The 15,000-nt window shown below is 46.8% G+C and overlaps 1 protein-coding gene across 1 annotated transcript in view; it reads left to right on the plus strand.

Annotated features, from left to right (window-relative positions):
* The window catches only part of rims1b (regulating synaptic membrane exocytosis 1b), a gene marked incomplete at its 5' end in the record, with an annotated part of 58,896 nt that overhangs the window by 1,318 nt on the left and 42,578 nt on the right, over window positions 1-15,000 (plus strand). Inside the window, one exon of the mRNA XM_079999211.1 lies at window positions 14,869-15,000. This exon is cut by the window's right edge and continues 82 nt beyond it. Coding sequence (XP_079855337.1) covers window positions 14,869-15,000 — 132 coding nt within the window. The remainder of the gene's footprint in view (window positions 1-14,868) is intronic.

A 15,000-nucleotide genomic window follows, 5' to 3' on the forward strand; every position in this document is an offset into this window, starting at 1 on the left:
AATATAGTAAAATATTGTGAAATCAATGGTTTGGTTGAGGCCCTGTGTGAAAATCAAGTGATCGTCCATTGATTTCAAGCTAGATCCGCAATATCTGCCAATGATTTCAACGAGTGGCAGCGGTTGTGATAGTCCACTTGCCAAATTTAGCTTTCTCTGCTCTCCTCAGAAGAGGGTCTTTGTATTTTTGCCCCAAGCCGCTTTCACAATTACGAGTTCACATACCAGGGACAATAGAAGCTTCTAGCAGACCCCAGGTGCCCTAGGGTTCGCCCCGATGGCTTAAAATAAGGTCCAGTTTTTGAAAGTAAGCTCCGATGGCCGGATCAGTATTTATATTAAAGGATATTGCTATTTTGGCCATAATAGCAATCTTGTTTGCCTCAATTATAATGGCTGTTTTCATTTCCGGACCGGAGCCTTTTGTGAGCTGGGTGAGAGCTGCCTTGGGCCCCTTGAGAGGAAGTGATGTATTTAATGTTCCACGAGGCCCTCCACAGCTCAGGTTCAGTCAATAATGGCCTCATCATCTGACTAATCATTGATGAGATCCGCTCACAGAGCTTAAGCGAGCAGGCGTGTTGGACTGTAGCTTGGTGTCATCCTATAAAAAGTATGGATGGAGGAAAAAATACCGGAAGTGCTGCTGCTGTCACTTATTAAGAGTTTGACAGTATTTTATTTCAAAAATATTATGTGTGTGATATTCAATATAGATAGACAGACAGACAGACAGACAGACAGACAGACAGACAGACAAACAGACAGACAGATCGATCGACAGACAGACAGACAGACAGAGATAGATAGATAGATAGATAGATAGATAGATAGACAGCTAGATAGACAGACAGGCAGGGAGGCAGACAGACAGACAGACAGACAGACAGACAGACAGATAGATAGACAGACAGACAGACAGACAGACAGATAGGTAGATACAGTAGACAGATAGATAGATAGATAGATAGATAGATAGATAGATAGACAGACAGACAGACAGACAGACAGATAGGTAGATACAGTAGACAGATAGATAGATAGATAGATAGATAGATAGATAGATAGATAGATAGATAGATAGATAGATAGACAGACAGACAGACAGACACACACCCAGATAGATAGATAGATAGATAGATAGACAGACAGACAGACAGACAGACACACAGATAGATAGATAGATAGATAGATAGATAGATAGATAGATAGATAGATAGATAGATAGATAGATAAGGAAAACAAGTGGTGAAAGTACATGGAAAAATTAGAGAGAGAAAGGAAACACACACACACTGTTTTAATTCATTTTGTGATTACCCAAGGTAAACCTGTTGATTTCTACCCCTTTTAATTTGGGAGACGATATCCCTGACAAGTCTCATGAGAGCGGTGATTGCTTATTACTGCACTTGACTGAAAGTGTTGAAGTGATTGAAGTGAGGAACCATTAGTGTCATAACTGTGCAACAGGTGACTTGAAATAATCCTTTCGATGCCAAAGCCAACATAACTGAAGGATTTTGACCTCCCGCAGTTAAAGAAGGATGCTGGTCGCCCAAATTGTAATGATAACCCTGACGCAATGTCATGTAAAACAATATCGGTTTAGGATTTTGGCCGAAGTTGACCAACACTGGTAGGGCCCGGACGATGAAATTCAGCCTTGCAGCGAACGCGTCTCACGTTGAACATGTGTTCTGTTTTCCGGTCAAAGCAGGTCAAATCCAGTTCCACGAGCAGGGACCGGCGCAGGTGTTTAGGGTTAAGGTTGTGTCGATATATCCGCTCCTATCTGCAGGGGAAAGGCCAGGGAGGCCGTTGTGCTGTTGCTGAGCTAATGATTATCCCCCGACCGGGCCGTGAGACGGGCACCACCTGCTCGTCTCACGGCCCACGCTCAACACCGATGGCGCTTCGCTACATGGTTAAAACACCGCAGGATTTCGGGTTCTTTTTTCCCCCGCTGACTTTGTTATCCGGAGGATGTCGGTATGAGTGAGCTGCCGTGTCGGTGCTCCTCTCGGAACGCCGGGGAAATCTTCAGTTTGGTCAGGGCTTTGAGCTGGTCCCACTCCCCTCAACATACATGAGCCTTCGATCCAAACACCGGGGGGCTTTTGAGATCTTCCCAAAATGCAAACACACATCGTCTTCTAATATTGATGCGCTCTGTGGGGAGTTGATAGACTCGGCCGTAGACTCGTATGATTTTTTTAAAGCTTTGCCTCAGCGCAGGTGAGCCCGGTGGGTGATGGTCGTCACGCAGACCGCCGTCCCCTTCCTGACTCTATCAAAGCCCACTGCTGCGACACTGCGATGAAAAGCCTCACGAACCCTTGCACTCAACCATCAGATACCCAAACTCGCATCCCACTCAAACCCTTTTGATCGGTGTTAAGCCCGAAGGCTGATGGGCCAGGACACCGCAGAGAAAGGCCCCCTACACCCGCCGACGACTTTCCTCAATGGTGCCGAACCAGGGGCAAAGGCGCAGGGAGGGTAGAAAGGAGGATTTGCAGGCTCGCGGATTAGTGCGGAAATAGTCGGCGAAAGACGGCGGGAGAGGGGGAAGTGGAGGTGGTATGGGTATGGGGGGGCCCCAGGAGCTCCCCCAAAGGAACCCCCCGCACACAGTTAATCTTTGTCTCACCAGGCCCCCAGAGCGGACAGGCTACCGGGTGCATGCAGAGGCCAGCCAGGCCCGGTCCACACACACTGCGATGGCACCGATGTAGCAGCCGCTGTCCACCCCAATGCCCGCTGGCAACCGGGTAATAAGGTGGAAACTGAGGCAGCGGAAGACACGGTCTGACCGCCGACTGGATTTCCGGAACATGCTCAGAACGAAGCGACTCACCGATGGCAGCGGCCACACCTGGCGCGTAGCGTATGAACGGTATATTGACATTTACATCCAAACCCGTTCTCTCACCCTGCGACCATTTTCTCTTTCACACACCAACCCGGCCCCCCCCCCCCCTTCCCGTGACGCACAGCTGCACCGCCAGGGGGGATGTGCCGGGGGGGGTGCCGTGATGGCGATGGTGCTGGGGCGGCTTGTGGTGGCGCACGTAGCCATGCGTGTCTTGGCGAACAGGGTATTTGATCGACAGGCGGTGTCGCCGTCTGAGGTCGCCAGCCACAGCCGGGGTCCTCCGCCGACTCCTCTGAGAGGAGCAGCCGGCCATGTTAGAGGCTTTTCTCAGCTGCTGTCCTGCGGCTGCTGACATTGGGACACCCCAGACCACTGGGCCGTGACTAAAAAAGGGGAAGGGGCGGCCCTTTCCGTTCAGTCTTTCATCAAACGATAGGAGAGGAGGCGAGGGGAGAGGAGGCGAGGGCCGCGGCGTGGGAGGGTGACGAGGCTCAGCTCGATTCCTCGACCTTCCTCAGTAGACGCAGGTAAAGCAGAACCCGCCCGTTACGTACGTTGCCGTTTCGTCGTTGAGATTAAGAATATTTGCCGTCGTTAGCCGGAACCAATTGCACATTGCAGTTTGAGTCATCGTTGGACGACTCAAAGTTTTGGCGGAGGAGAGGTAAACGTACGTAGCATCCAAATGCAGCGTGCAGAGATGGGTTCACACAGACCGCTTGGTTTTCAACAGTCGAGCCGATGGTGTTTCCTTTTCCGATCCCCTGGCTGCTTCATCGTTGATATTAGCGCAATAACGCGCATATGCGTCGATGCAAGATAAGATAAGATATGAGCTGATAGTGTGACTAGTGTGCTGGATGAACGCAGAATGTGGTTCGCTGAAGCAGCTCTCTTTCCGGCTCTGTTGACATTTGCTTGGTTTGCTTCACTCTGGGTGTAAACACTTCAGAAATGGTTGATGATGTGATAGTGGTGGGGTGACGGGGGTAACCCATAAAAGTACTTTTGAATTTCTCTGGCCTCTGTATTCTTGTCCTTTTTTTGTTTTTTTCCCCTATATTGCTCATTCTCAAAATTGACAAGTCGACTGAATGATTGATTGATCATTTGGAATTACATTTTTAATTGCTTTCCTTCCAAATGTGAAAGAAAAAAAAACCCAAACCAAGACTCTCTCGCCTCTATCTATCATAAGCACTGCAGACAAAGAGAGACTCCCTGGTAAACCTGATATGCGTTATAAAATCCCGGATTTAAATATAGCCTGCCCTTATTCTCACAAATCAAATCTGATCCCAAAACAGTAACTCAGATAACAATTGACTTGATCTTCCGTACTCCGGTCTCGAAAAGCTCCGCGTCAGATTGGATCTCCGTCTGAGCTTTGGATTGCCCTGCGCTGGTTGGCTGGTTGAACGCGTAGTGGGCCGGTTACGTCAAGTTAGTGAATCCGAAAAAGCGAGGGCTGTTCCCCGTCAAACCCGCTCGGTGTCTCCCATTCAGGGTAAACAGTAACTTTTTTTTTTTTTCCCCAAGCAAAGCGAATGGTTTCAAGGTTTCTGGGAGAAAAATGCTAATGTTTAATTATGGATCAAGTCTGAAAATAGCACTCACTTGGAAGCAGTTCCTGAAATATTAAAATATTCATTTTGCTGGGTGCTGTTGATGTTCTGTGCCTTTTTTTAAACCCGTTTATTTTTTTTTACAGACTATTGAATTAAACTAATTACAAATACGTATTGGATTTATGTGTGTTTGTATGTGGGCGTATGTGTGTTTATGTCAGTGTGTGTAATTGCATATTTGTACTGTATGTGTAGCAAAGCACGGATGTAACATGATTATTTATGAAAACTGTACATTAATACACATCATTGCCCTTTATGCATATTAAGCTACAACATACAGCATACTGACTGTATTCACGTGGAGCCAGTTAGGAGCAGTTTAAAGTATTACTTTGTAGACGCAGGGACATTATTGTGTGTATGTATGTGTGTGTGTGTGCGTGTGTTTCAGTGTGAACACCGTGCTCCAGGTGTCTTTATTTAGAGGGTGTTAGATTGGATATTCATACTTTGCTCATAATCAAAAGAGCTCCATCCGGCATGTCTGCAACACCTGGAAAAATAGAGGCCGCCCAGGGAAGACACAGAGTGTGTGTGCGTGTGTGTGTGTGTATGTGTGTGTATGTATGCGGGTGTGTGTGTGTATGCGTGTGTGTGTGTGTGTGTCGGCATGCTGCTTGTGTGTCCGTGCTGTCTGTTCCTGTGTGTGTGTGTGTGTGCATTGCTCAGCAGTCATCTCAGTTAGATGCCATTATGCTTTGTAACGCCCCAATCTTTTGATGAATTTGATATTCTGTTTTGTTTCGTTTCGTTTTTGATGAAATCAACTTCCTTAGATCCAGTCGTTTGATATCGCCAAACGGTGCCTTTGAGTTCATGGAAATGCAGCATAAGCATAAACTGTTTATTTTTCCATCTGCGTTTGCATACACGTACATTCATTCTTATTATTTTTAGGACGAGACAATCATTACGTATGACTGATAACTGAGAAAATGATGCCTTCGAGTCCAAGGTGATGATGTACGGAACCAGTGGTGGTGTCGGGCAAGCAGCACGGCTACAGAGAGAGAGAGAGAGAGAGAGAGACCTGAGCAAACACTGGAGAGTAGTATGTTTAGTGCTTCCAGGACTCACCGGCATCAAAGATTAATGAGAATACATTCTGCTTGGGATGGTCAGGAGCTCTTTCACATTCTCCCTCCTTCCCTTCCCTCCCTCCCTCCCTCCCTCCCTCTATCTATCTATCTATCTATCTATCTATCTATCTATCTATCTATCTATCTATCTATCTATCTATCTATCTATCTATCTATCTATCTATCTATCTATCTATCTATGTGTCTGTCTGTCTGTCTGTCTGTCTGTCTGTCTGTCTGACTGTCTGTCTGTCTGGGTTCCGTCTGCAGTCCATCTATAGCTTTCGTGAATAGAAACGGGAAAGGCAGTTTTAAGGATTCATGAATTAGTTCACTTATTATTTCACGAGTCTGTCAGCATTTTTTATTTTGCTCTGTGTTCATGTTATGCCAGGAGGAGTTGAATTATACATAGTGTAAGGGTGGGGCGTGATTCTGCATTTGCCTGTGTGTGTGCGTGTGTGTGTGCGCGTGTGTGTGAGTGTGCTCATGTGTGTGTGTGTGTGTGCGTGCCTGCGTGTGTTTGTGGAGCGTGTGTGCCACGTGCCCGTGTCTACCTGAGAGCAGGTGAGCTGTCGGAGAAGCACCGTCAGCTTCCGATGGTGCCTCTGGTTCCAGTTGACACCGCCGGGGAGGGAACAAGTGAGGGAGTGCGGGACGAGAGAGAGAGAGAGAGAGATAGAGAGAGAGAGAGAGAAAGACCGAGGGAGAGATGGCGACGACGCGGCGGCCACCGTAGCTGGACGTCCAAACATCCGCCTGGAAGGGCAGTGACAGCGTTGCATAGGTGCTGCAGCAGGACACCGGCAACGGCAGTGGAACGGAGATTTACATTGGCCGCTGAGAGCGTGTGAAAGGATCTAGTAAATTGTTTAAATAGTGAATTCTCATGCTTAGCCGGCCTGTAGCCTGAAGATTATTTTACAGCCAACAATAATTAGTATTTTCATCCAGCCTGGTGTGTTCTGCATACTGACCTATAAATAGAGCAGAGACCCAGCTTGTCCATCGAAAACCTGTTGGCGGAGTTGAAGCCACTTTTTAGCGGGAGGTAAAAGACGTTGCAGGGTTTGCAATTTTTATGTTCGACGTCGATAGAAATGTATTATTCCACCATTGCAAGCTTATACTGTGATAGTGGCATACAATTAATAAAAAAAAAAAGACAACTAATCAATTAAAATTTCATGAGCGCAACAGCCCTATTCATGCGTTAGTTTAGCCATTCGTGCAGTCGAATAAAGTTTGTGTGTATGCGTGAAGGAAATGAAGATCTGAGTGTGTGTGTGTGTGTGTGTGTGTGTGTGTGTGTGTGTGTGTGTGTGTGTGTGTGTGTGTGTGTGTGTGTAAAAGGTTTCTGCGAGGCTAGAGCAGAGGGATTAGGGGTCACCCATAATTCCAGCACATCCACACTCACACAGGCTTGATGGCTTAGACGCCACCCGGCAGGCTGTGTGAGGCCTATAGTCTCTGTTGTGTGTGTGTGTGTGTGTGTGTCTGTGTGTGTGTGTGTGTGTGTGTGCGTGTGTGCGTGCGTGCGTGCGTGTGTGTGTGTGTGCGTGTGTCTGAGTGTGTGTGTGTGTGTGTGTGTGTGTCAGTCTTTGAGGGGAGAAAGTAGATTGAGCGAAAGTGTGTTTGTGTGTGTGTGTGTGTGTGTGTGCGTGTGTGTGTGTGTGTGTGTGTGTGTGTGTGTGTGTGTGTGTGTGTGTGTGTGTGTGTGTGTGTGTGTGTGTTAAAGGTCTGGCTCGGATCTTTTTGTTTGGAGGAATAGTCTTAATGGCCACAGGGAAAAGATATGGGTGAGCCCATTTTTATCAATTACCAGGCTTTGACAGAGTGGAATCCAATATGTGGACCATACAAGAAGAGAGGGAGACGAGGAGGAAGGAAATGGGCGAGAGAGAGAGAGAGAGAGAGAGAAGGAGAGGGGAAGAGAGCAGAGGGATATAAATGGAAAAAAAAAAAACATGGAATGGAGCGATAAATGCTGCACACACACACACACGCATATAAATAGATGAACGAGGCATAAAAAAAGCACTAAGGACTTCCTGCCAAAAAGCCACTCTAGTCCATAAATAAGGGTAAAAAAAAGAACCCCTCGTCACATCAATAAAAAGGACTGTCAACATGCGAGTGTGGGCATGAGGATGGGCTGCTGGTGGAGCGGCAGGTGGGCGAGGTCAACAGAGGCTGAGGCTTGATGTGCGATCCAACGGGTTACACACTACATGGCTCTATACTGTTGTTAGCGTCGCGTGTGTACAGTGCCCGGAGCGTTTCCCGGCCCTCTGGTTTGGGGTGGCCGTGGTGGGAAATGATCCCAGCTTCAAAAATAACGGAGGTGGGGGAAAATCCGCGTTTCAGGAAGCCAAACTCCGCCGCAGGATCCCGTGCCAGCCGTGCGGATCGGCCCGTTCGGCGCCGACCCGGAGGGGCGGCCGGGGAGCGGAGGCGGCCGGCCGGCGCGTGCGCCAGGTCAAAAACGTGGCGGGGCTTTTACTTCCTCAAGGTGGAATTGTCTGGAAAATCTCTCTGGAAAATAAAAGCGCCCTCCAGCGTGCGTCTGCTCTAGGTGCTGTAATGTAGATACTGAGGACCCGGCTTGTTTGGGGATATTATAGGGTTGGACTTATGTAAAAGACAAAGTCAGAGGACATTTTATACAATTGTAATTTACAATTTACAATTTGTATGAATTTAGCGGACATCAAACCAACATTTTTCATCTTCTCCCATGGTCACTAATTCACTTAATTACGTCTCTATAATAAATCATTTGATTTCGGCGCGCGTCTTTCACACAGAACCGGCCGGGTTTAATTTCTGCCTTCTTTATTTTTTGTCCGATCACCTGTCCGGATCGCTGGACCTCCTCCTCCCCGGCTCCTCTCCCTCTTTTTTCCTTCCCCTCGCCCCTCTCTCCTCTCTCCTCTCTCCATCCCTCCGTCTCGCGTCTCCTTCCTCTCTCCATCATGCACTCCTCTATCGAGTGGTATTTATAGAGCGGCTCCGGAAGCATCTCCTACTCTCCTTAGCTGGCTCTCTTGCCCAAGCTCTCTCTCTCTCCCTCTCTCTCTCTTTCTCTCTCTCTGTTGTTCATCTTTTTTTTTTTTTTCCACTTGTTTCCATCGCTCTCCGTCTCCGCCTGGCAGAGAGATGTCGGTTCATCTCCTTTTGAGAGGGATGAAGGGATGACATTGTGTGAACTGAACACAGCTCCCCTCCTCTTCACATTTCCTTTTTGTGCTTTTCTTTTTTTTTTTTGCTCACTTCATCCGTCTCTCCTCTTTTCTCTCCTAATCTTCTCCTCTCTCGCCCCCTCTCCTCTCCTACATCCTCTTCTCTCCTCTCCTCCGCTCTTCTCCTCTCCTCCCTATTCTCTCTCTCTGCACGCTTGGTTTTTCATAATAACATCCCCGTCCCTTCATTTCTCCCTTCTATCTTTCTTTTTTCTTTCTTTCTCTCTCTCTCTCTCTCTCGTCTTTCTTTCTTTCTTACTTTCTCTCTCACTGTCTTTCTTATTGCCTTTCTTTCTCTCTCTCCCGTCTCAACATGTCTGTCACACAAGCATTCCATCCCCCTAGTTCCCCCTGGATCACTAAAGGGCTCCAGCGGTATCTTTATCCGCCGAAACCAACCAGAGAAGAAGAAATCTGTTTTTCCAACAACAAATGGAAAAGTCAGTTTATATATTGAGACAGAATTTAACCAGATTTGTCTTTGTCTCCTTTTTTTGTGCGTGCATGTAATTGCTGCACGCACGCACAGAATGTGTATTTGTTTGTCGATGTACACATGTAGTGTATATGATCTCAACCTTTATTATTTTTATTTCATATTTTTTTGAGATTCATCCCGACACTGTATATCCTTTCTATCAATAAAAAGATAACAAACATTATATTTCTGATTAAAACTATTTATATTTTGAGTGTAAAGGGGCTCTACCGAATGACGGCCATTCCCATGCTCAGTCATGTGTGATTAGTTGCTGCACCAAGTTGTCGATTGATCCCGTTAATCACACAGCTTCGGTTCGCTTTACAGCCATTTTTGACCACTCGGGAACGGGGCGGAAAGGGGTCAGAAATCCACTCCCAGCCCCCCAAACAGGCCACCTGAAGACCCCGTGACCTTGAAAAACACTTTATAAAACATAATGCTGTGATGCACCATCAATAACTTTTGAAAATTGGAGATCCGTGCGATTTTGACGGTTTTGACGACTGTATGACAAGCACTTATTTCTGAAAATGGCTCAAAGTCCGAGGCAAAAAAAGAAAAGTTATTTTCTGCCTCGGACTTTAATTTAGTCCTGAGTCACTCCCTCGCCCACGCTTTTGTCGGTGTGACTCCCAACTCCCGAGTCATTTAAAGATTTGTTCACGACGAACGGATCGTTTGCGAGCCCTTGCATCGCTGGCACATTTAAGGCTGAAAGAAATGTACTATATAAATAAAGTTTTGTTTCCTTGACTTTGTTATTTAGCCTGGTGCCCACGACCTGCTACAGCAGGGTGAGAGGCGAGTGTGTTTTTTCGGGGGAGTCGGCCGCCGCGGGCCTCTCTGTCTGGCTCCTTCCACACTTCTTTGGGTCTCTGCTCTCCACGTCTCTGAACGAGGCAGCGTGGAGAATCAGCTGACAGGACAAAAATAGTGCCCAAACCCCTCCTCCACACTGACAACCTGACACACACACGCACGCATGCACGCACGCACGCCCGCGCGCACACACACACACACACACACACACCCACTCACACACAGCATTTCTTCCCACCCGCTCTCTCCTTGGGCAATGTATTCATAGTGGTGCTAATTAACAACTCCACACCAAAGATTGGTGAAAACGGCGGAGACGGAGTGAGAGGTAGAGAGAGAGAGAGAGAGAGAGAGAGAGAGAGAGAGAGAGAGAGAGAGAGAGAGAGGGAGAGAGAGAGAGAAAGAAAGAGGAGTGGAGCCTTACAACACTGTGAACTGAATAAACATGATCCAAGGAAAAGCCATTACCATGCACACCTGTGCACAAGAGTGTGTGCGTGTCTTTGTCTGTGTTTGTTTAGATTTCACAGTATTGTACAGTGTGTGTGTGTGTGTGTGTGTGTGTGTGTGTGTGTGTGTGTGTGTGTGCGCGTCTGTCTGCATGTGTCTGTGTGTGTGTGTGTGTGTGTGTTTGCGCTCGTGCGTGTGTAGTGGGCTGTCCCTGCTACAGGCTGTTGGGAGTCTGATGGTAACTGCCTTAACAGGAGCCAGCTAGAATGTTTATGTGTGTGTGTGTGTGTGTGTGTGTGTGTGTGTGTGTGTGTGTGTGTGTGTGTGTGTGTGTGTGTGTGTGTGTGTGTGTGTGTGTGTGTGTGTGCATGTGTGCGCGCGTGTGTGTTTGTTTATCTGCATCCATGTTTCTTTACTTGCCGTCGTATCGCCCAGAGGAACAGAAGTTGGCATCAGATGACTCGGGTGCAAAGAGGCAGGAGATGCATTGCTTTTCTGGGAATTCTGATTTCAATTGTAGTGGATTTTTATGTGTGTTGTTTTTTTTATTCTGGTAAGAAAACAAAACAATCCATGGGAGAATCGTCATCAAATACGGAGCAAATGTAAAATAGAAGCTACTCCTTTCCTGGGAGAGTCGGTGATTTGGAAACGCGGTGGTTGAGGAAAGAGGAAAAGTGAAAAACAAATGTGCACTCTGTCCCTTTTATTTGGGAATGAGCTGCTCCACAGAACAGGATTTACTGGGAATTTAATAATCTATTGATAACTAGTGATTAATACGGGTGATTATCCAGGATTTAACATGTGATACCAGACGTGCATGTCTGATCATGTTACAGGCCTGATCACACCTTTATGGCTGGGAGGAGTGTAGCATGGAAGCACGCACGCACACACACACACACACACACACACACACACACACACACGCACGTGCGCGCACACACACACACACACACACACACACACACACACAATTTTAAAACAACACTAGACACTGCTCAGCTTATTGCGTTTATACAACAGACAGATAGATACATAGATAGATGGATGGACGGACAGACAGACAGACAGACAGATAGATAGACAGACACACAGACAGACAGATCGATAGATAGATAGATTAATAGATACAGTAGATGGATAGATAGACATGTTCTAATGCAGCGCTTCCCTTGCACTTGCACTGCTTTCCGTGGTGAACAGTCCGTGCGCCGAGGCTTTGCCTCCCCGTTTCCATGACGACGCGCCGCGCACCCTGTGTTTGTGACAGCTGTTCCCATGGTGCCGGGGGCCCAGGTCCTGGCTCCGGGCTCCTCTTGGGCGGGGATCGGGGACCCTCTCGGAGGTCTCGGAGGGTGAAGCAGGATCGAGGCCACCCCTCCATTTATGGCGGTGTGATGTTGACAGGCGTGGAGCGAGCCGCCTGCAGATACGTAGATGCACCGGGAGATGAGACGCCGTCTGGACCTTCTACTGCTCCCACAGAAAAATGACAGAAGGTCGTGTTGTTTTGATATGAAAGGGATCTCAATTCTTATTTGGGTTGTGTGATGGTGAGTCATGGCATGAATACAGAAAACGCAGTCGCCTTGGTCCGGGGCTTGTGTGGCTACTCGCCAATATACACTCTACATATTGTGCGATGCTGTAAATTACTGCGGCCCACAATGGCAAACAAACGGAGGCGTCTCGCCGTCTAAGCAGAGAAGTCGTTCTTGCAATCTTTTTTGCGCAGTGTTGTTTTTTGGAGCCAGCGCTGGTTGTTTACCGCTTCCATCTCAGAGAATCGTGTTTATTTTCCAGTTATTTTTCAACGCTCGCTTGCCGGAAACGTCTCTTCAACCTTGTTCAGTCACCAGCGCTGAAATGAATATTGAGATGTATTGCGCATCGTTTATCCTGCGTTATATTTGATCTCGATACATTTGGGATCAATCCGTGCCGGTTGACGTCGGTCGAGTCGGGATGTAATCTGCGAAGGGACCGAAAAGCTTTTATAAGTGAACGTGGCAGCACCGCGGGTCGGCGTTTTGTTTTTTACATTGTCGTTTTGATCTCTACCATTGGACACTGTGACGCCGTCGGTTGTTTCCTCGCGCCGGCCTTGTCCCAGTGTGTGATGATCGGCTGATTGGCCAAGACGCCTCCCGCTCCACCCGCGTCCTCGTGGTCCAGCCCTGCCCGGGCGGCAGTCCGCCGTAGAACAGCCAGACGCGAGCCGATTCCGAGCCCAAGACTCTAGAATGTGAAGAGGGACCAAATCTGTCTTTTTGGCAACTTATGAAAAAAAGTCTTCTTACTAAGTAGCGTTGGGGAGACAGCATGGGATGTCATGGGAATTACATAATGTTCCTTTTGTTCAGCAGCTTTCCTGTGAAGACGGACAAATATAATTTGTTTTTGCCAGCTCAACACCCAGAAGGCGTGGGATCTTTTTTTCTGTGGAGATGCACCATGGGCCACGGAGGAGGAACATGATGTTTGATGGTTTTGGAAGGTTTTTGATGGTTTTTGGATGTTTTTTGATGGTTTTGATAGTTTTCAAGGGTTTTGATGCTTTTGATTGCTTTTGATGGTTTTGATGGTTTTTGATGGTTTTCGATGGTTTTGATTGCCTTTGATGGTTTTTCATGGTTTTGATGGTTTTGATGGTTTTTGATGGTTTTTGATGGTTTTCAAGGGTTTTGATGGTTTTGATTGTTTTTGATGGTTTTGATGGTTTTCGATGGTTTTGATTGCTTTTGATGGTTTTTAATTGTTTTTGATGGTTTTTGGGGGCCGCTGATGCGAGACCAGACTTTGGACCAGAAGACATGTCTGCTTTCAACAGAGACAGGTGAAGTAGCAGTACTTACACTGCAGGAGTTCAGCACTTTTATCTCCCGAAGTCTACTCAAGAAAAAGTATTGAAGTCCTTGACATACTTAAAGAAAAAAGAAAAAGTAGTAGGTCATATTAAGGTCTGGAGACACATTCCATCGTTAGGTCAAAAGTACTTGAGCTCCAGTTTTGGTTGCATTATCATTTCGGAACAATAACGGAAGCAATTTTATTTTCATTTTTTATTATTCATTCATTTTTTAGCTTCACCGTTTAAACAATTATTATACCGTTTATACAATTATATTAATGTAAACGTTAGTCTACGCTGTATTACCCGTCTGAAAACTTTGTTCTGACGTGACTGAAGAGTTCCTCTGTTTCCAAAACACGGTCTGTGAAACTGTGAATGAAGCCGTGCCCCTAACCCTTCCCTCTCTCCCCCCCCCCCCCCCCAGCGTTCTAATTAAAGAGCCTGTCTGGGTCTCCTATATGAGAGACGTGATATGCTAATGCCGTCTTTCCACAATGCTGCTGGGAGGACTTGGCGCGGCCTTTTTTCCACCCAGCCTGATTTACAATTCACCGTGGAGTTATTTCCATCTAGGGGAGCGGGCGGGGAGGGGGGGCAAAACAGAGCCGACGTTTCATTTAACTTTTTCCCTACGTCTCCATCAAAGACGCTTTTCAAGTGATGTTATAATTGCCGGCTGTTTTGCCGGAGCCAAAAAAAATGTTGTTGTCGGGCACTTTCATCGCACCGTCCCCCCTGTTTCTTCCGGTCCAGGGATATAAAATAATTATCATTCTTTTTTTTTTCTTTTTTTTTTCTATGTCTCTCTGTAATCTTTCAGTTCCGAATTGATCTGCGTCTCTATTTTATCTGCCTCATGTTTGGATTATGTTTGGAGCGGCGTGACTCGCCACTGGCGGCAGAAAGTGACGAGAATGTGCTGAAGCGATTTCTAGTTTTTTGGTGGAGTGATCGTTTCACGACTTGTGTTCATATTTACTTATGTGCATTCAGTTTTGTATTTTCAATATCTGTACTTTTCACTCTACTACATTTCTAACACAGTCGCATGACCTAAGTTAAAAAATAAAATCTAGATTTACATGTATACAAACAGTACAGAGCAAAATATATATTAAAAAAAAAAAGTTAAATCATGATGACGTAACCAATACTATTTCATTTTTATTAAATTGTAACCAGGATCTGCATGAGTACAACAGCACTTTGTGCCGCTTTTTATGCAGGACACTGGATAAGAAAAGTGCTATTACTTTCGATACTTCTAAGTACATTTTAAGAACAAGTACTTTAACTCAAGTGGAAATGTCAATGTGGTACTTTTACGAGCGCATTTGTGCTTTGACTGAAAGGTCAGAGTACTAGTGTGCACCACTAACGGGCAACCTTCCCCTTCTCCCCTCCCTCCCCGCACCCCGCCTGCAGAACGCTGCACGAGCAGTTCAAGAGCTACAAGCAGGAGGTGCGTCGCATCGGGGCGGAGACGCAGCGGCAGCAGACGCAGCAGAAGGACGACGCGCCCACCTGCGGGATCTGCCGCAAGACCAAGTTTGCGGA

The sequence above is a fragment of the Zeus faber genome (assembly GCF_960531495.2).
Source record: "Zeus faber genome assembly, chromosome: 4".
Lineage (NCBI taxonomy): Eukaryota > Metazoa > Chordata > Actinopteri > Zeiformes > Zeidae > Zeus > Zeus faber.